The 20,651-nt window shown below is 46.2% G+C and overlaps 1 protein-coding gene and 1 long non-coding RNA gene across 11 annotated transcripts in view; one reads left to right on the top strand and one right to left on the bottom strand.

Moving 5' to 3' along the window:
• The window catches only part of LOC133465528 (BAH and coiled-coil domain-containing protein 1), a 64,668-nt gene that overhangs the window by 28,773 nt on the left and 15,244 nt on the right, over positions 1-20,651 (bottom strand). The window contains exon 1 of one of the 9 annotated variants that reach the window (XM_061748436.1): positions 17,636-17,776. The exons of 6 other annotated variants lie outside the window; for them this stretch is intronic. In XM_061748436.1, the coding sequence (XP_061604420.1) occupies positions 17,636-17,672 (37 nt within the window). In that variant the 5' untranslated portion in view covers positions 17,673-17,776. Of the gene's footprint in view, positions 1-3,910; positions 4,107-8,741; positions 9,645-17,635; positions 17,777-20,651 lie in introns of those variants that run through there. 2 more of the 9 variants (XM_061748438.1, XM_061748437.1) reach the window with 2 other exon arrangements.
• Positions 1-20,651, top strand: part of LOC133465530 (uncharacterized) — an 86,738-nt gene that overhangs the window by 58,907 nt on the left and 7,180 nt on the right. For both annotated transcript variants that reach the window (XR_009784652.1, XR_009784651.1), the window contains exon 3: positions 385-3,286. This is a non-coding gene — a long non-coding RNA (uncharacterized LOC133465530). The remainder of the gene's footprint in view (positions 1-384; positions 3,287-20,651) is intronic.

Genomic DNA, 20,651 nt, shown 5'->3' with positions numbered 1-20,651 from the left:
TGAAAAAAGATGGACATGATGGTCTGAAGACGACACTGAAAAAACACATGCTACTATAAAAAACAATATCAAAATACCATACTTTTCTTTTCTTCAATGCTTTTTTCTCCCCACTAACAGTACTTCTAGAATGCAAAATTTTACTTTCAATGCCAAAACATAACGGCATTGTTCTGGCTCTAAAATCTTAAAGGTTAACAATCACAGGAGTGCGGCCCGATCCCAGAGGGTACCAGAACAAAAACCTCAAGATAAGCCTCATTAGGATTTTGTTTTGTTGAAGTATCTCATGTTCTATTACTTTTGCTGTATTTGTATCTCCTATTTATCTTTTGCTTGGTCTACATTGTTTGATGATTGTTTTTGTTTTGTTTTGTCTCCCAGTTTAGGTTTCTGACGCTTAATGATTGCACCAGCACAGAAATCCTTCCCTGGCTGCTGGAACTGCGTGTTTAACAGGACTGCGATGAGTAATTGACCATTTGTAACAACGTTGAACGTGGACGGTACTTGGGCGCTGATTGTCTATTATGCATTGCTGGGCAAGCATGGGAAAACACACTCATTAACCAATGGTTAAATTGCATCGCCATTACGTGCCCACTACCCCCACCCGAGTGGCAGGACCGTGACGTTGTCATGCTTACGTATGAAGACAGCACTCATGCACGTGTGTGTATCATACATTGTGTTGGAAATGCTATGTCTAAATCATATTGAAACCCAATTTTGCAGCTTCGCTTGATTCCACATTTTGCATTGTAGTTAGTATATTTCACTCCTATGTACGATAAGAACACACACAAACATGCAGCTCCATTTGCGAAGGCCAAATCTGAATCTCAATTAAAATCTCAATTAAATTGAAGAGAAAAAGAAGCATTATTTGTCCTCAGGGAGCAATTTGAGAATCCACCGGAAATTAAAGTAATGGCTTTTTAATTTATGTATTGATGGGTTTCCTGGCATTGACAGCAGGAATTCTGAGTTTACATCCTTACCCACTATTTCGTTTTAAGCAGAAGAGATTTTCTTTTTTAACACAGAACACAGCAAAGGCAGGCTACTGTGCTTTCACACAGACACAGCATCTCAGAATCACTTAATCAGTTGAAAGACTGCATCAACCAGCATCTGTTGTGGCGTAAAAAGTCATTTTTGGATAGTGTTTTCAACAAATGGCTTGTGTGAAACATCACTTTCCCTCCACTTCAAGATTTAGCATTTACACAAGTATTGTCCTAGCGCTGATCCTACATCCAAGGCGGAATACTGCCAGGGTGACTTGGTCACCCCCACTCCGTTTTAGGGTCGTTTTATACAGAACAAAAACCTGGGTAAATCCTGGCTTTTAACATGCTGTGGTAAAGGTGCTACTGTTTTATCATTGTTTTGTGATACAGTAGTTCAGCTATGCTGCAATAGGTGTTGAAGGTATATGGGGCATTGTGTGGCAGCCTGCTGACACACTACAATGTCATAGCCTTTCTGGTTTGTGCCCCCACCTTATCGCCTCCATCTCTGGTGCCACCTCAAATCACCCGAGTGCCTGCGGTAAAGCCCTGTCACAGCGCCAACGAAAACAGGGGTGGGGGTGGAGGACAGTGGGGGATGGATTAATGCCAGCATGGTTGCCGGGCACACATCCAGCCCGCATCATTCAGACACCCACAACTGCAGTACGACATTGCCATCTACCATATATACACTATCCTGCCCTGTTTTCTGCTCATTTCCCCTCTAGGTAGCCAAGCCAAGCCTCCTCAGTGCCTCCGGCTCACATAAATCAACTAATCCTCCTGCATTATTAACAGTGTCGCGCTGGAGAGAAAGAAGGGGTTAGAGAGACATCGGGAGTGACAGCAAAGCCTTTTTGTGCACAGCAATGGAGAAAGGTGTCTCTGCAAGGGAGACAAGAGAGAAAACATATAAAAGGAGTGTCTGGATGTCAAGCAAGGAGACATTCGTGGAAGAGCAGTACTTGATAAAAAACCTTGCAGACCTTGCAATAATCCAATCTGTATTGTGACACTATCTCCACCATGTTCCGGTCTTCTCGAATCCTCATCGTGTCACTTAAGAGTCCTCTAAGATCTGCTTCATTCTGTGACAACATGAAGCGTAATGAATCTGAGCTGTTGTTGAGACAGTGCATCTTGTAAAAGTGGTCTGGTGCGCTGAGGTGAGTTTGGGAGCCAACCGAGGCAGTAACGATCAGGGGGAATGGAGGTCACCACAATAACTTTCCACATCTGCTTTCCACATCTGTTTGGTTAGCAGCTTATCAGGAGACTGCCGACACCGAGCCAGCTCCGTGTCGATGTTCTATTTTGAGCTCCACTTCTTGAGTGGTGCCAGCGGTGCACTTGTATAGGCACTCATTTGGTGCTCATCCCTCAGAGCGATGGAGATTAAGGAATTAAGGGAGACAGGAACATTGGTATGTGGTGTACACACCTGCCTGTCTGAGCAATCCTAAATCAAATGTGCAAAACTGGATGTATAGGGACAACGAAGGCCAGTTTGTTCCCAACAGCAGCATCGCACATATTCATAAGGCACTGGACCGGAGGCCCCCATGGACAGCTCGGACTGAGCAGCAGGCAGGGAGGATAAGGGCCCCGTTGTCATGGGAACAAAAGAGAACCAGAGCTTGAGGCAAGGAGACTGAATGCTGGCCATTAAAGCGATAGAGGGCTGATGCATTTGGTCAGTGTGCTGCCTACCTTAAACCCCACCAAAGAGAAACTGTTGCAGCTCATAGCCCGCACGCTTTTCTCCTAAAGATAATCCAGTTTCAATCGGAGGGCTTCAGGGACAAAGGTGTCATAATCATTCTCCCGTTCGGGTCACTAATCCGCTCTGATTAGCATTTTCGCCCATTAATGCAACCCTGTGAGGTGCGATTTGTTTTTTATTGTTTTTTTGTCTTAAGGAATTATACAATAATGGATATAGAAGGATTCGTGTGGGCCAAGAAGTGATGGTTAAAATGGCTAAAAAAAAAACAGCAAGAAGCACCCACCCACAATGTGTTCTTTTGAATGTTGGGAATGGTCAAAATCTGTACATACTGTAACGCCGCTATATAAAAATGAGACTATTATTATTTGTTTCCATATTGTGCCAAATCATTTTCTCATCTGCAAGGTGGCTGTCTGAAGGAACACAATGACATTTTAGACACACGACCAGAAATGTGATGCGGACAAGAGATGATCGGAATATTGCAGGTGTTGGTTGACTACATCAGTGATCAGCAAGCAACTCAGGAAAATGTTACAAGGTAGCAACACACAACAGCATATCTGCTCACCCACAGAAAGTACTAGAATAACACTCAATGAAACCAAGACCACCACCAAGATTGAATCTTAACAAATTGTGCACCGCCATAGATGCCCACTTGCTACATATTCATTGGTATGTTGACAAAAGTGACAAAATCTTATCAGAAACCGCAGCCTCTATCGAGCCATCTGCTTTATATTTGAATTTGTTTTTCAACGTTTCATTAAATTATGTTTAGTAGTTGTTGCATAATCCTGCCTAGTAATATACGTACTAAAAGTTGGGTTAAAGTTGGAGTGTCAGAAGTCTGTCCTTACAACTGTAGGGCTCTGGACTTCCTCAGTTCCCGTATCCACTCTATTATGTCCTATGACACGTTCCATTCCTACTTCTTGTAGTCCAAGAATTGATCAAATCACACTGAGTGCAACAGCTGTACTTGATATTATCTGACCAAGTAAGACAAGATGCCAGAAAGTTTTTGTTCGATATCTGAACTGCGCTACTGCCGTTAAGGATAGGAATCATAAATTCCCTCACCTATCAAATGTATTAGCTTTCTTTTCCAAGAGTACATCTGAAATTAAGACTGAAAAATCAATTTAGAATGTTGACTTACCAAGTAAAAACATCACAAAGGCTTCGTCAGTTCCTCTCCCACCTCACGGGGTGTTTCTCTTCCTGTTAGTGCAGTCCTCGTTTCTGCTCAAGTCTTTCAAACGTCAAAAACGTTCCACTTACACCTCATACTCCTTAATCAGTGCAACTTTTTGGGATACCAGGAACCGGATGGAACTAGGCAACAACTGCACACATCAGTGGTCCCAGACTGACTGCACACACCACCCACGAGGGCCACTGACTAACCCGGCATTGACTTCCTCACAATAAAACACACTGGGAATTTGAAATGGCTACTCAAGTTGGGGGTGGGGGGGGGGGGAATTTCCTTCGAACAGTCATCTTGAAAACATTAACTCAATTGGTAGCCAGATTGCTTCTCACAATTGTCACAGACGTCTTTGTTCTGGTATCTCCATCCCCATTTTCTCAAGCTTGGTTCTCTACACTGTATCCGGTACCAGTTTTGGCATCCTTACATAGGGGGTAGAAGCCTCTGGGGTTTCTCAAAGTTTCTCAAAGGTAGAAGTAAACACACTGCATACCATAGCCAACAAAGACAAGACAACATAAAGTGCTGGATGATCTTCAAGTCCTTTGGTACATTATTTACACTGCTGACACAGTTACGGCAATGCCCCTACACGCCCCGTATTGGAAACACAAGCCAGATCATTGTTTACCATAACGAATGTATGAACTGAACTGTACCACTTGATGGAATGGTGGAGAAATACTTTCACCATACTTCACAAGCTTCCCCCCACCAACCCCACCCCCTCCCCCAACCCCAGACGTGTTTTGGGATGGCAGCAGCATGACCAAACACGAGGGCTGAACGTGAGACAGTCCTACGTCTTCAGTTGGAGGCTCGTCCATACTCAAGTGAGCGACCGGGCGCTCGGGTCCTGGAACCGGGCCAAGTGCAAGGGTGGGGGAAAGTGCCAGGAGCTTACGCCTCCGACACTCCACTCTGCATGCCTGTGGACTGAGTTTAGTGGATGTGGTCAGCTTATGTGGGGGTGGAGAAGGAACAGGAGAAGTAATTGGAAGAATAGATGTTAGAGGAAAGTGAAAGATTTTCTGTGCTACAGGGGGAAATATCCCGATGATGGGTAAGAGGCGTGAGCTGAGCCAAGTGTAGATAGTGGTGTCAGGGACTTTTAGGGACTTGTGTATGGAGCGTTTTCCTGGTCAGCTTATTCTCTTGTGATTAATGACACGCTAAAGGCATGCTGAGATTGTCCCCCCCATCTGAAGCATCATACATATACAATTTGAAAAATGCATCAAATGGTTGTGCTGAACCACCATATCAAAAAGGCAAGGACAAGCTATGTCCTTGCAAAGGTAGCAATCGGGAAAAAAAGATTGGGCATTGTTTTTTTGTAGCTGGGATGGAGTGAGCATGCAAAATTTTTGAAATATATGATTTTTCCAAACCGTACAACCGTTTCAGGAGTTGAACAATTTATAGTATCAGTATTCTATGGTTGCTCCCGCAATTAAGAGGCTTCTCTCTCTTTGCTTTTTAACGGCTCTGGTTGTCATTTTCGACTGGTACTGGTCTATTTTCCATGTGGTGCTCAATTCTGAGAATCACATCAAAAAAAGGTTAAGTGTTCACACAGCATCAGTGCTGCCATGGACCAGGCCGTCATTTTAGAAAGCCTAATTGAGTAGGAATGAAAAGAAAATCCAGGGTCAGGGGATGTTTCTCAAGTCTGCTAGAGAGGAAACCTCTTTTCTGTATCGCTTATCCTGTTCTGGGTCACACGTGAGGTGGAGCCTATGTCAGCTGACCTTGGGCATGACACGGGGCCGATCCTGGACTGGATGCCAGTCAACCACAGGGTACAGACAGACAACTATTTACACTCGGATTCACACCTTTGGGCAATTTAGTCTCCTAATTTCAGACTGTGGGAGGAAACCGTAGTTCCCAGAGAAAACTTGTGAATTCCATGCAGAAAGCCATCATTCAAACTCAGAACCTTAAATTGTGAGGCAGACTGTGGACTACTAATATCTGCAAAGTTGGTAAACCGGGGTTGCCGTGGCAATGGTAGACCCGATTCGCTTTATTACAAGCCGGTGTGGTATTGAGAGGTGCTTTTCGAAGGTACCGTAAGTGCCGTTTTAGCTTCTCTTTGTGACTGATGTTGAGTGGTGCTTGCTCCATGAGAAACTGTAGTAATGCGTTGAGTCACTGGCCTCAATTGAAGAGAACAAGTAGACATTCCATGCTGGGACAAAGGAGGGAGTGGGAGGACAGATTCGAAACAGCAACAGGATGAGACCAGGACAAGGCCCATTACCTCCTTTTTTACACCACCCACCCACACTTGTGCACTCACAACTTCCCACACCCACCGCACAGATTTAGTTTAATAGCTCGAGCAAGAAAGCAAGGTCTCCACACAGACTCGTGTAACAGTGCCTTCATGAGAATGTTTATGATGTCACAGGAAGTAGATATTAAACCAGACCAGGGTGCTACACTTTTGGTCCAAGCTCATTACAGAGTGTTTGCTCTCCAAGCACCTTAGTTCCATTGTACTTTATTAGCGTGCCCCGCCCCCCTCTAACCCCCACCCCACACTAGCTATTAAAGCCAATCTAAAGCGTATGTCTCTTAGTTAAGATAATATACAAGAGGCTTGGCTTGCAAGGCCAGGTCTCACGTTGCTCTTTGAATGCAGAGCAGTTGCTCACCTCCTCAAGGCAAGCCATTTGCTACCTGTCCAAACGTTTGTTGAGCGAGCTTGTTAGCTGACCTATTGTTACGTGAGATGCTTTCCAGGCCCTTTCCTACGTTCCGGATCATTATTCCCTGGGCATAAAATCGCCATTATCAGAGTGGAGCTCATCCATCTCACGTGCACATCCAAAACATCCGCTTTTAAAATTGTGATTTCTTTCCCCCTCCTTAACATACACACACACACACACATAGACAACAACACACCCAAAAACAAAGACGCCCACAGCTGCGCCAGGCCATCTCTCTAACAATCCAATCTGTTTTCTTTCCCATGATGTTTCCCATTGGCACAGTGAGGAGAAAATCAGATTTACTCCCCCACAGGGCCCATGCAGTTGCACTGATATGGAAAATGATTTCAGAGCTGCTTGAGCCCATAAACATTATTTTGGTCTCCCCCTGTTAATGACACATTTCTTCCCAGCATTGAGGTAGGGGTGAGTGTTTAGACAGGAAGTGGGGAGGAATCCTCCGGGGCCGCACAAACATCGGGGGAGTCCTTCGCCCTTCCAACTGTTCACTGACATCCCAAACTTCTCTCACCCTGTTCTTCAACAGCAAACACACAGTAAATCACGCATGCGGGAACTTAAATTGTCGCTGCCTTCAGATAAAGGCCCCGCCCTCCCAAAAAAGTACAAAGCTATCCCGAGCCGATTCAAAAAGGGTTTCTCACCTCACGCTCCAAAGCTGTTGGCCTGCTTCCTAGCGCACTGCATTTGGCTTCAGGGCGCAAATCAGCTCGGCTACAATTGTGCCATACAAACCACAAATCTTTTTATTGGTGTAACGTGCCAAGCGCAGCGGCTCCCCTCTTGAACGCGGTCGTTGGGGCGAAGTCGCAAACACTCTGCCCGATGCATATTGTCAACAAGAGAGACAGCGCTGCAGCCTCGAGTCCAAAACGCGATGTTGTAAAGAGACTCCAGTGGGCCAATTGTGGGGCACTAAACCTTCCATTTGGTACCTATTAAAACCCATCTGCAGGACCAAATATGAGGGACGAACAGGAAACAGCCATTTTACATCCCGAAATGGTCTTGCCGTTGTTCTACCTTCCACTGGAAATATCATTAGAAGAAGTCTGGATATTTTGATGTCTGTATAGCCATTGGTTTTATGTTCAGACTGGAGGTTACCTCTTGCCCAGTCAGGTGATACACAGAAAAATGAAAATATAGAGAGTCCTCAATTTTCCATGTGAGATTTCAAGTTCACAAATGGGGCGCAATGAACTAGTTTACACAGCCGCATGAATGCATTGTCACGTTATACACAAGGCATACATTCAGTTCACCCGGCTAGGTGATACAAGGAACACATTCCAAACATTCCTCATACTAAAAACGTAGAAATCATAAAACACCGTCGTAACTTTAAAGACCAAGGGAATATCGTGAAGAGGATTTGCGTTGCGGACGACCGTAATACTCATCTCATTTTCAACATCCTTCTTTTAACAAAAATGTAAAAAGACACAAAACAAAACAAAAAACTTTCCACCTCAACTTTGAGTCACCTAGCTTATTGTGACGCTGGATCTTACAGCTTACTTCACGTAACTGCCTGTATCTATTCCTCTTCTTTTAACAAGCCGGGTCAAGACATTCTGTTGTAATAAATGCCGCAGAAAAAGGGATGACTTTGATACTCCGCCAACTGAGCTTTTGAGAGAGATATAAGGTATGTCAAAAAGGTTCCTGGACTGGTGTTATTGTTCTCTTGTTGCACTGAAAATATCATTTGAAAAAGCTGTGGATTCCTTGGATTTATGTTACGACTGGATCCATTTATGCAGCCAGGTGAATCGCTCACACACACACACACACACAAAAAGGCAAATTCAAACATGCGCTCAGCACTATTTCCTCACACGAGTCCCGTGTTAACTTTTGAACTTAATTGGTTAATTGGGATGTGGTTTGACTGGGCAGGTTTCCCTCTCCCTGGGGGTGACCATAAGGCTCCAGTATTCCATGCTGGCACAGCCTGGCGGAGTCTTACTGAAGCGATGAGAGGTAATGACGCTGTACAGGAGACAGTTAAAAAAAAAAAAAGTACTTACGTTATTTTTGCAGTGATCGCTCCCTTGCACCACATACAGTATATGCTGACGCCACATCAAAGCGGCTCTTTGACGACGCCGTTCTGGGTGGCCTGGCCTCCCTCTCTGGTAGATGGATCTGCTTTTGCAAAGCAAGAGCGGTGGTGTGGGTGAATGGCGCCACAGTCTCGTGTGTTCCGTCAATCCCGGTAGTCAGCTTGCTTTGTCAAGAGTGAGATAAACGCACAATCAACCCCACTGCAGTCATTGGCTTGCTGGAGAAGAATACGACCGCGGAGACCACTACCGGCACCACAAGGATCTACCAACATCTCGATTCATCGGCAGGTTTTTGCACCATCTTTCCTCTTTTCACTTTCATCCCCTCTTTCCTCACTCATTTCGTGATCCCTCCTGCTGTTCAACTCATCTTCCTTTACTTCCTCATCACTTTGATCTCTTTCCTGAGGTGCCACCAAGTAGTTTCTTCAAAGTGGCCTTGTTCCGTTAATATTTTGATGACTTTCTCGTCATCCGGCTTGTGCTCATCTTGTTTGTCCATCAGTTTTCCCGAGGCCTGCGAGGATAATGAACGTCTTGTTTTATGGGGAGTCCAACCTGCAAATCCCATACCCCCAGTCGTAAATCAGCATCCTAGCGTTGGCGTTATACCATCAACCGGAGTTCACTGGAATGTCCTGTCCTTTCTGGTCCTTTGAATTTCCTTCCCTCACGGATCCATCAGTGGGACTCCCCCTTTTAGGTCACGAGCTGGACATTTGGGACTCAGTTGGAAGTCCACACTTTGCTCCCTTCCTCTCAGTTCTGTCCCCATTTGCCCTTATTATGATCGAGTCTGGGAGTGATATGCGCAAGAGAAAACAGAGCTCTGGCTCCTCTCCATCTGATGCGCCCTGTCAGAGATGCCGAGACGGAACAAAGAAGATAAGAGAGCTGAAAGCCGCCAAGCAGCCAGCCCAAGGTCTTGCGGTTGCCCTCGGTATAATTTGAGTTCACGTGGGGAACAAAAGAGAAACATTTAACTCTTGTAATTACTGATAAGCTTCAGACAAAAGGAGAGGAGGTGCAAGGCCACATTATGCGCTTGGTTACCTTGTGAAGAGCACTTGTGCATCTCTTTCTGGGACAGTACTCCAGCAAAGCCAACGCTGATAACACATTCTTCCCACTGCTGCGGCCTACACTTGAAGTGCATACAAGGTCAGCCAAATCACACAATAATTCTTTTTTTTCTTTCTAAACATTCATCCGGCAATGTGGGGTTGAGTTATGTCGCAGCTTGCGCCAGCACGACATCTGCGGGAGCATATTGGAAGAGGGAGTTCGTAAAAATTAGCGCCCTTTCCATTTTTACCGATAAGAGGTTGGCGTCCCGGATGATTTTAACCATAAAGAAAGGAAGAAGTCGTAAAAAGATTCCCAGCTGGTTAGACTGATTTGAGCTTTAACATCGAGGAGTGGGAGAATGGCGGTGTCCAAGGTCAAAGCGAGGAGACAGGAAAAGGGATCGGGTTAGCCGGTCGTACGGCCGGTTGGCTGCACAGCTACCATTTCAGTCGTCTGTTTTTTGCTCTGATCAGTAATGTGTCCGGAACCTCCCGCTTCGAGACAGAGGTGAGGAGGGGGGCCGTCTTGCAGCATCTGTTTGCCGCTGCTTACTTTCACTGCTTGTTCATAAGCATTCATTCATCCAGTTTGCATTGGGAGACAGACTTGCTGAAAAGACATGACCCGATCCACCGCGGCACTAGTTCCACTTGGATCTGAAAGTAAATCAACAACAGTGCAAACGACAACTACAATGTTAACGCTCTTGTTGAGAACCAATGCCTGTAGCCAATTATGTTCTCTTTGTTAAATTAACAGTGTAAGAACTATTAGTGTCGCGACATGTGCATCATTTTGGTTGGAGTTGGAAGCGAACTGTTAAACTGACATTTTTGCTTCTCACTGCTAAACAAGGTCCTCTGCAGGTTTAAGAAAGGCCACGCTTCTGTTTATAAATCCTCTTCAAACTTAAGACCCGTCCTTCTCCATGTATGACCACGAGTGGGCGACATGGGCTCAGTGTTATACCGCTTACTTTTTATTTTTCTTCACAACTTGTTCAATAATTAGGCATATATGTGACATTTTGATGCCCTTTAATTTGTTTTAAAGTATAGTTTTTAAGGTTGATTATGACCTACATTTTGACAAAAAAACATTTGGCTAACAAAATATGCCAGTCTCCAGTCAACGCCTCCGTTTAAAGCAAGTTTTAACGCTGCAGGCAGTCGATGACACTGAACCTTTTATGATTCATAATTCGCCCAGGAAGGTACAATGGGGTCTTCAACATCCAATTTTGTTCGTAAATGTCAGGGTCCAACTTTGTCCTTTATAAAACCTTTAAGCATACAAGCATAACCAAACACAGAAGCAATAAAACACTAACGCTCACATTGAAGGACAAAGGCTTTTAACACAAGGAGCTTAACTACTAATAAATATAGTCAAATATAGAAACAAAAGACTTCTACCGTTACTTTGATGACAAGGCAGCTTTGAACACAGTCTTCTTACCTCAAGTTGCTTCCTGTGTATATTTCTCCTTTTCTTAACATACTTTGTTGAGGCTGAACAAATGCCACATAACAGACACAAAAGCAAAGTGTGAGATGACTTTGATGGGGCTGAAGTGAGCGCTTACCGGTAATGCTAGGTCTTGCGCAATGTCATACATGTCGGCCGTCTGAGCTTCGACATTTTGTGTGATTTTCAAGGGCAGAATTCCAAATTGTATGTTCTCTGGAGCGATCGTTTTTAGAGGGAGGAGATGGAGCTCGAGCACAAGACAGTGTGGACGGTGTGCATGAGGATACTGGCTAGCTATGGAATTACAGGGAGGGAGAACATTTCCAGTGAGTGGCAACAGCTTGCAGCAGGTCATCACAATGCAAACAATCCAGTCAAGAGGCCACGGTGGTGAAGCGAGCAGGGGAGGGGATGAAGAGGAATGGAAGAGATGAAAAAGAGGAGTTACTACTTGGGAGATGATATGTTTTGACACCGAAATATAAGCTTTTGACACGGGGATTCGAACGTGGCTTTGAAACACAAACCAGCGCGGCCTTTCTGTACTCTCGTCTGCCTGGCCTTCCAATGTTACCAGGCTGAGCAGAGTGGGACCTTTACCCAGATTACCAAGACCCTAAACACCCTATTCATTTGATGAGCTCACGGTATGAGCGCATGAAAACCCCCCTGTGCTTGATTGCATAGTCTTTAAAGCACTGGTGTCAAACTCAAGGCCCGGGGGCCACATCTGGTCCGCCACATCATATTTTGTGGCCCGCGAAAGCAAATCATGTGCTTGAACTGCCATGATTCTTGCTAAAATCTGGAGGAAAAAAATGTAATTGTCATATTGAATAAATATTTCCAACCATGTTTTTGTTACCCAACCTCTCTTTACAATACAGTAACTTAAACAATAGTTACAAAGTATTACCCTTGAATTTCGATTTCCAAACTATACATCTATCAATTTGTTGTCTATGTAATAATATAAGGAGGTGATTGAATATTTATATGATTTCAAAATCTTAACGGCCCTCTGAGAGAAACCATAATTACAATGTGGCCCGCGACACAAATGAGTTTGACACCCCTGCTTTAAAGCCACGCTGATGTCGCCAACAGCTTTGTAATGCCATTAGACGCATTCCCTTATGGTGTGTGTTGGTTTTTCTTACCGTATTGGTTCTGGCACCGTTTTCTATTGTGGGGTCAGGCTTTGCACTCCCCAGATAAGAGAGCAGTTATGTCAACAGTGGGTGCTGTGAAATAGGCCGCCTGGTCATGTTGACATTCTACAACACTGCTTATTTACCCTTACCACAGCCATCATGTAGCCTCTAGTGCTTTAATGACCAGATGCCTCTTGGCGAGGAGCCCCCTCCTGGCTCTGACCCATACGATATTTCTGCCTGGCAGGTGAACTAGGAACTTTCGGATGAATTTTAGATGTTTGGTCTGTGGTAACTGGCGCCTAATTTTAGATCCTGAGAATGTTTTTCCGAGAGGAAAGATAATGTTAGGGAGGTAGTACTCTCAAAAGATTAAAAACCTTTGGGACTGGGTCTGTCGTGCTGAACCTATCTGATTGGGTGGCTACTCTGGGCTTTTTATTTCACCCGCCAAGTTTTAAAAGCCTATAGCTGTTTGTAGGCATTTTTATCATAACTTTCTGAAACTTAAGGCCGAACTGCAGCTTCGGATGGGAAGACTAATGGTAAAAAAAAAAAAAAGAAGCAATTTAAGTCACACAGTCAGAACCCGCAACAGCATGAGTGTGCATATTGAGCTGAGCATGACGGTAAAGAACCAGTGGAGCGGCCTAATTAGGCCACGGAGGGGAGTGGGTTAATTGACTTCTTTTAGAAAGAGCCTGATTTCTATCAGCCAGTCCCATAATTATCTGAGCCTTCTGAGCTTTCATTAAGCCCCACTCCCTGATTTATCTCTTACTTGCCCACCCTACCCCACCTTCTCCTCTTCCCTCCCCTGGCTTTGAAGGAGGTGAAACCCCAGCCGCCCCTGCCGTGCCCTCAGCAGGCCCGGGAAGGTTGAGGCAGATTTACGGCCAGCACCTGAGCGAGTAAGGTGCACGGAGGCACATAAACACACCACGGGTGCACAATCACGCACACTCGGCTCCAGACTGCCGCTGACCTCGCCGGGACCTCTACGTGCTAATGTATGGACTAGCAGCTATTAGCGGCAGAGCCATATACTGTGCGTACACTTTAGGTATGACAGCACCGGGCCATTCTAAAGAAATGAAAATGGGAGAAAATGCAGTTTGTAGCCGTAACCATCCTTACGAGGAGACTTTCAACAAGGTTTTGTAGTGGGTCTTTGGAATTCTTGTCGGATGTCATGGATCACCATAACTTTTCTACTTTATCCCAAGGGGGATTGATGGGGTTGAGGTTAGTGTTATCATCCCAATCCTGCCTTTATGGACCTTGCTTTGGGCCATTGGTGGAATTGTGGGTTCACATATCTGATTCCACTCCCTCTTGCAACTGCTCTGTGATTGACTAGCAACCAGTCCAAGGTTTAGTCCACCTTCATCAGTCAGACAAGGCTCCGGGCCTCTATCATCACCCTGAACAGGATAAGCAATATCAGAAAATGGATGGATGACGCAAGCTTTGTGCACTGGGCAACAGTCAGACTGGAGCAGAAAAGGGCCATTCACAAACGCTGACCACAAAGTTTAGACACACAGAATTATCCAAGATGTCTTTTGCTTTCACACTGTGCTGGTGCCAGTCCTGGTTCAGAGCCAGCGCCAAAATGAGCAGCATCTTTGATTTTTGGAGCTTGCAAAACTGGTGTCACAGTAGCGCCGACTCATGGCTGCTTCAACGGTTGGGGGCGGTGACCACAAGTCCATGACGCGAACATGCCAACGCCATTTTTCAGCAAGAAGCCGGTGAATGCTAGTCAATTGCTGAACAGATTCATACGTGACGTAATGCTGTATCTCTGGGTTGGTTGTCTGCCGGTGTAAAGACAACTAACACAAGGACAGAACAAGGACTGGCACCAGCTCAGTGTGAAAGGGGTATAAGTCGTTGCACCCCACGACGTATTAATGGATTAAGAGAAGTCTTTCGATACCTTTCCTTCCGATAGTATGTATCCCAACGATTAAAAAAATAGATTCTGGTTGAGTGTTTTTTTTTTTTTTGAAGTTCCAGAAATTCTGCTCAAACCAGCAGAAAGACATCTATTGTTCTCATCTAAGTGTCCAATCAGTTTGTGCTTTGATAGAATGGAGCTGCCTTCTTCCAAGCTGTTACCTCTCCCTTCACTGGAAACTCTGAAAAATTTGGGCAACCATTGCTAATGCAAGCAGGAGGAAAAAAGAGAAGGGGGTGATGAGGAAAAAAAGAGATGAGAAGTGACAAATGAGCGATTTCCTACACAAACCCATAAATCAGTAGACGGGGCAGGGGCAGTATGAGGTCTCGGTTGGAAGACTTAATCTCCCCTCTCATGCAGACACACAACGTTAACCCAACCCAAACCCAACGAGCGCCCGTGCGCAGTCGTCATCCAGATGGAGCGCTGCTGTTCACGGATGTGGCGTTTGGCCTGGCTGACTGGCACCGAAGTGCGCCTGCAAAATCTCTTAAACGTGGGTCTTCAAAGCGCCACGTGTGCTCAATTATGTTCCCCGTCTTCTGACATATAAAAAGAGGCAGAGTGAGGGGTGGCTGAAGGACTGTTGGCAACCTCTACAGGTACGCCGAAATTGTATGCACACAGTAGGACGCAGCAATCTGGGTTAAGCATGGTGGGGAGAGGCACTCTCTTCTGTTGATTTGATGGAGTGCAACAATCCAGTCAACCTCAGAGTTACTCGAGGTAAAGTAGTGTTGTTGTGAGCTTGAAAAGCGGCACTGCTTGACTGGAGGGTGGTGACTACGGCCTGGTTGTGGGGGAGCTAGGAAGGCTCAGTCGGTCCTTGGAAACTCGAGCCTCTCATAGGAGAATCTGAGGCGGATTGATGGGGGTCCAAAAAGACTTAGGATCTGCTTTCAATCTGAATGTTCGCCATCTGCTCACTTGGAAAGAGAACCCACAGAGCCGGAGAAAACCTTCGACTGACAGATGAGACGTAAAAAGTGTGCATGTGTGTACTACTCTGTGTGTACTGTAGACCGTGCCATATCGATCCTCAAAGCAGCTCCGCTTTCTGAAAGGTGATCTGTCAAAATGGGGATACAAACTGGGAGCAGAAATGGTGCTAGTACAATGCTAGTCCCAATAACATTTCTCAAATAACAGCAAGACTGAGCGTTCCATTTTATAAGGTAATATTTTTTAAAAGCATCACACATAGCTGTTCCCTGCTTCTCCCACGTGAAAATTGTACTCCACCTCCAAACTGTTGTTGGTGGTATTGAGCTCCTCATTTTCCATGGGTACAGACAATTCTTGACTGTCGGTGCAAATTTTACCAAAGACAATTTTCAACCAGGGAGGTAAAAGACCTTTCGCATCACTAAATAATCTTTGCTGTCTAAGTAAATAATCTACAGCGAGTCCTCCCTTGCGGAGAGGCCTCGTAAAGGTCTCGTGTAATCCCCCGGGTAGTCCTTTAAACACTCCGGGCTATCTAAGACCCATGACTCACCCTGGAAGCAATCAGCAGCAAACGGCGCACATGACTTTTGCTACGTCTAACCTCCTAACCTCGAGTAGAAACAAAAGATAGTAACCTAAATCTGCCATTGCATGCACCAGAAGGGTAAAAGGCTCAATTAAGGAGACAAGAGACAGCTGGGAACAGGTTTCAACAGGTTTCATGACAAACACAACCCAACGCAAAATTTGTATTCAAAAGGTTCCCTTAGGAAATGATGAACATGAAAATAACTCATTTCAGAGCCATGGATTCAACCTCCGGGGTATTTTTTTACTTAAAAATTTCCAACTTTTTTTTTTGTCTTGGCGGGTTTAGAATTTTGAGGTGCTATCCTACCTATTGACGGAAATGTGCCAACCTGTAGGGGCGGTAGGAATTGGAGACACTGTTGTCGGTTTAATCGTCGACTGAATTGTGCTTTTTGTCAGAATGAATTGGAAATAACACAAAATACATTTTAACAATTCGATTAGCACGTCTGCCTCACAGTCCCGAGGTGCTTCTCGTCTGAATTCAGCTGGGATAGCCTCCAGGTTACCCACGAGCTCAATGAGGCCAAGTGTTCGGAGAATGGATGGCGATTACAATGGCGGGAGGATCTAAAGCTGTTCGAGTCGTGACTGTCCAGCTACTTTGATGCCATGCGTCGCAGCTGCCACCAGCTATCCCGCCATCTATCGGGAAAACCAAAGCCAGAGCTTGGTTTTCAACAGTAAACGGGGCTAAACTGTGGCGAACGTGGTTAGAATTCCTTCAAACTCCATCTGCATGTGGTGTTCTGATAGAGCGGGTAATCAGCGTTTTAAGCTGTTCGATTTACTACATCCCCAAAGCAGCTGTAGCGTTGGGATGGCGTACAACACGCCGTGGGCTGCGGTAGAATGACGCACCTGCATCAGCGCCCTGTCCACCCCCACATGCTGCCCTCTCAGCTGCCTCCCTCTTTCCTTTTTCCACCGCATGCGAAACGCTTCGCAATGCTCTTTCCTGTGGGACACGCACACGTTAATTCAACACGTGCAAAACCAAGCAAAACACACACTCGTTCCATAATGCGGCGGAGACATTTGCTCCGGCTTGCGATAATGCAATCGAGGAACACGCGAGGCGGAGTTACCACACAGAATAACACGCGCACCCGCCGCATGAATGCTAGCAGGAAAACTGCACAAAAGCATGGAAAACCACGCTTGAATGGAAGTTTAATCACAGATCCACATGGCAGCCACCCACACGTGCCCCCCCCCCCCCCCCATTTACGCGGGAGAACCAAAAGGCATCCAGAAAGCATTTGGGTGGTGTTGAGAGCCAGCCAAGCGAGGGGTCTGTCGGAGCATTAGCCAGCATATAATCTTTGCCCAACCTCACGGCAATTAGAAATGGTTCTAATTCTTCACTGGAATAATTGCCTTCTCCCCTCACTAATAGTTTACTTTTCTCCAACAGCTGACAGAGCGCAGACAGTCGCGATACACACTCGTCCTGACGCGGCCGCAGCTGTAGCTCGTCTGTCAGTGTGCGAGATCAAGATGGATCCTGGGAATTGTCCCCGGCCGTGTCCCACTTGTGCCACATCAATCCCGTGACTCCTGACTGTGGCACAGCGTGTGCGTGTGCCACCCATACTCCCTCACTCGTGGCTTCAAGAAATACCACAATGGTGGAACAAGATTGCAAAAATATTTACCAATGCGATGGACGGGCCACCACAACCCCTTTTTCATGGTGAATCCTTGAAACGATGATCAAACTCTGACCCCATGCTCCTCTCACGATGGCAAGCAAGCTTCCCTCCAGTCACTCATGATAGACACACCTACCAAATTCCATGCTGCCAAGTGAAACTGGCTTCAGGAGCTGAATTCCCCCTTCCCCCCCCCCAAAAAAAAAAAATACAAAATTAGGGTGTGCTATGGAGCCAATTTCTGGCAGACTTTCTGTGAAAAACATTTTTGGGAAGTCTTGCCCACGACCTATACCAAATATACATTCTCACCAGGAGGAACGTGCCTTACACAATTTCGTGAGTTTCTGATTATAGGAAAGCTTTCAAAATGGCAAGTTATTTGGCTTGAGAATAATAGTGATGATGAATTGAAGCAATTTCTACAAATGTCTCTTTGAGGCTCTCTGTACGTGTGTGAGTGGAGGGATGTGAGTCAGTTTCTGGGAACATGGAAGGAAGACCGGCGAAGCAGAGGGAGCGTTCCCTACTGTACTTGCCTGTCACTTCCCCCCCGCTATTAATCAGAAGCTCTCCTCGACATGCCCACAATGGAGCTATCATTACGGCCGTTGTGTTACACCTTGGCTTGACAGTGCGCCTTTATCTCTGTGTAAGCTAATTCATTTGCTTGCCATAGAGCTGAATGTTGCAGAGCAACGGCAGTGGGCTGTGCTGAATGCAAGCAGCCGTTTCCATTGTTGTTGTTGTTTTTTTATGTCTTTCGATGGGGGATGGGACACCTGTCTCAGGTTGCATCCAGCGTGCTGTGAATGTCGCTGAGGGGACTTTTTAACCACGTTTCCACCAGGCGAACTTGGAATGTTAAATCATGATCAGGCTTGTGTTGGCACCACAGGGCGTGTCAGCGGGATGTAATAGCAGCTACGTAACTAGCATGATGTCATAGCAAGGCGACACGTTGTCACATGCCGTAAATTCTATCACGGTGCTTTAAATTGTCTCTTCGTCATGGACAATGGTATTACATATATAGTGTTGTTCCCATTCCCTTGCTGTTATCGCATTAAAGTGCCGACTGGACTGAAGCAGGTTAACTCCACCCTTCTGGGACCGTACCAAAACAGTTGGTACCCTTGCGCCCTGCGGGTAACGAGAGCCACTCGGCTGCATATCAGCCACCATGCTTGAGGATTAACTCCCGCTCTGCCCCCGTCTCTTTAACGCTAGATACATTTTATACAACTTAATCCCTTGCTTCAACTCTCCCCCTCCTTTTGTTTTGACTTGTCCTGATGGACGGCGCTTTCCGGCGCGTCCGCAAAGACAGCCCGCGGGGGAGAGGTTGCGAAATGACTCTTCGGAGGCGGCGATCGCCCAATGAGTGTATTACCCAGGCTAATGGGGAAAAAATATATTGCCTAGCTTCTCGTAAATTTGCACGTTGATGTTCCGCGAGGACAAGAGGGCTTACGATCCGGGTCGAGCGCCCTCCGCCTCCCTCCCACTCCGCCTGCTGCTGTAACTGTACTGTGAGCTTGCAGACTGTCGCTGCGCTGAGGCTATGAGATAACCACTTTCCATTGTGAGAAAAGGCTGTCGGAGCTTTGTTCCCCCCCCCCCCCCCCCCCCCCACACCCACCCCTCTTGCTCGCTCTCTTGCTCTCTCTCTCGCGTACAAATATATAAAAAGCTTCAGCCGCGATTGCAGAAATAGTTCTGTCACTATAATTAGATGTAAACAGTCAAACCAGACTCTCAAGCTCGCACTGTCTCACTGGCCCCACGGCCTCCTGGGAAGCGAGACGTGTTAGTGCGTGTGATAACTGTCTGTGTGTGCGTGTGTGTGTGTGTGTGTGTCACTTTGCCATGCACCAGTGAGTGTATGACAGCATGTGACAACGTTCATCTAGTGTGCCGCTCTCTTTCTCTCTCTTTCCTTCTTCTGAAAACACACCATCTCCCTCACAACACACAACACAAACTGCCCCCCTCACACACAGACACACACACACACCCCGCCCCCCACGTCCACCAAAGGGCAGGTCAGCGGCCGCGCTTGGCGAGCTGAGCGAACTAATGCATGGAGCCGCGGCAGACAAACGCATATCTGTTGCTGAGCTGTCCGTCATTTGCCCCACATCCTCAGGACATGCGTTGCATCTGCAGAGAGAGGAGGCAGTGTAGCCTAGTGGCCGCATGAAACAAAAAATACAATCAACAAGCAGGGAGGTATCCAAGAGTGGACAAGCAATGATGGGTTCAAGGACTGTTTAAAGGTGCGGACAGATCAACAAAGAACATGCAGCCGACATGAAAGAATCGAGAGTGTAAAACAAGCCTTATGACATAAAAAGCAGAAGGCGAGGGGGGAGTGTGTGTTTTATTCTAATAAAAGTCAGTAGGCGCAAAAGAGACCAAGAAAGAGGAAGAAGAAGAATGAGGAAGACCAAGCAACAAGTCCCCCTTGGATTGAGGACGAGGCAGCTGGTTAGATGGTCCCCGGAGACTTATTAAAATGGAATTCCTGATGCTAATCTTTGTTTTCTCACCAATGGCGTGACACGTCCTTAAGAAGCACGCCGCATGTATATTTAATGGCAAATCTCTGCATATGTTTATAGGCGCACCTCGTCGTTTGCTGCGGTGCCGCCGCCCCGCTGACAGCCAATGAAAAGGTGGCCCATTACTTGAGTTGATCCACGCACACCAGATGCATTTAAGGGTCATAGTTTACCAATTATAATCCAAAAGGCTGAGCACAGAAAAATGTACGGTAACATATGGCCTTCGCTCGAGCACAGACCTCCGCCAAGGCCATCCATCCGTCCTTTCATTTTCAATAGTCCTTGTCCTCATTAGGGTCGCAGGTGAGGTGGAGCCTCCGCTGACGTTGGGCGACATGCGGGGTACACCCCGAACCGGTCCCCAGTCAACTGCGGGTGATTTCGAGACAACCGTTTACATTCATATCTGTAGACAGTCCTCGTTGAACTTTGTTTTCAGAATGTGGGTGGAA

The sequence above is a fragment of the Phyllopteryx taeniolatus genome, chromosome 16, assembly GCF_024500385.1.
Source record: "Phyllopteryx taeniolatus isolate TA_2022b chromosome 16, UOR_Ptae_1.2, whole genome shotgun sequence".
NCBI lineage: Eukaryota > Metazoa > Chordata > Actinopteri > Syngnathiformes > Syngnathidae > Phyllopteryx > Phyllopteryx taeniolatus.
The sequence above is the reverse complement of the archived record's forward strand: the minus strand, read 5'-3'. Positions and strand labels throughout refer to the sequence as shown.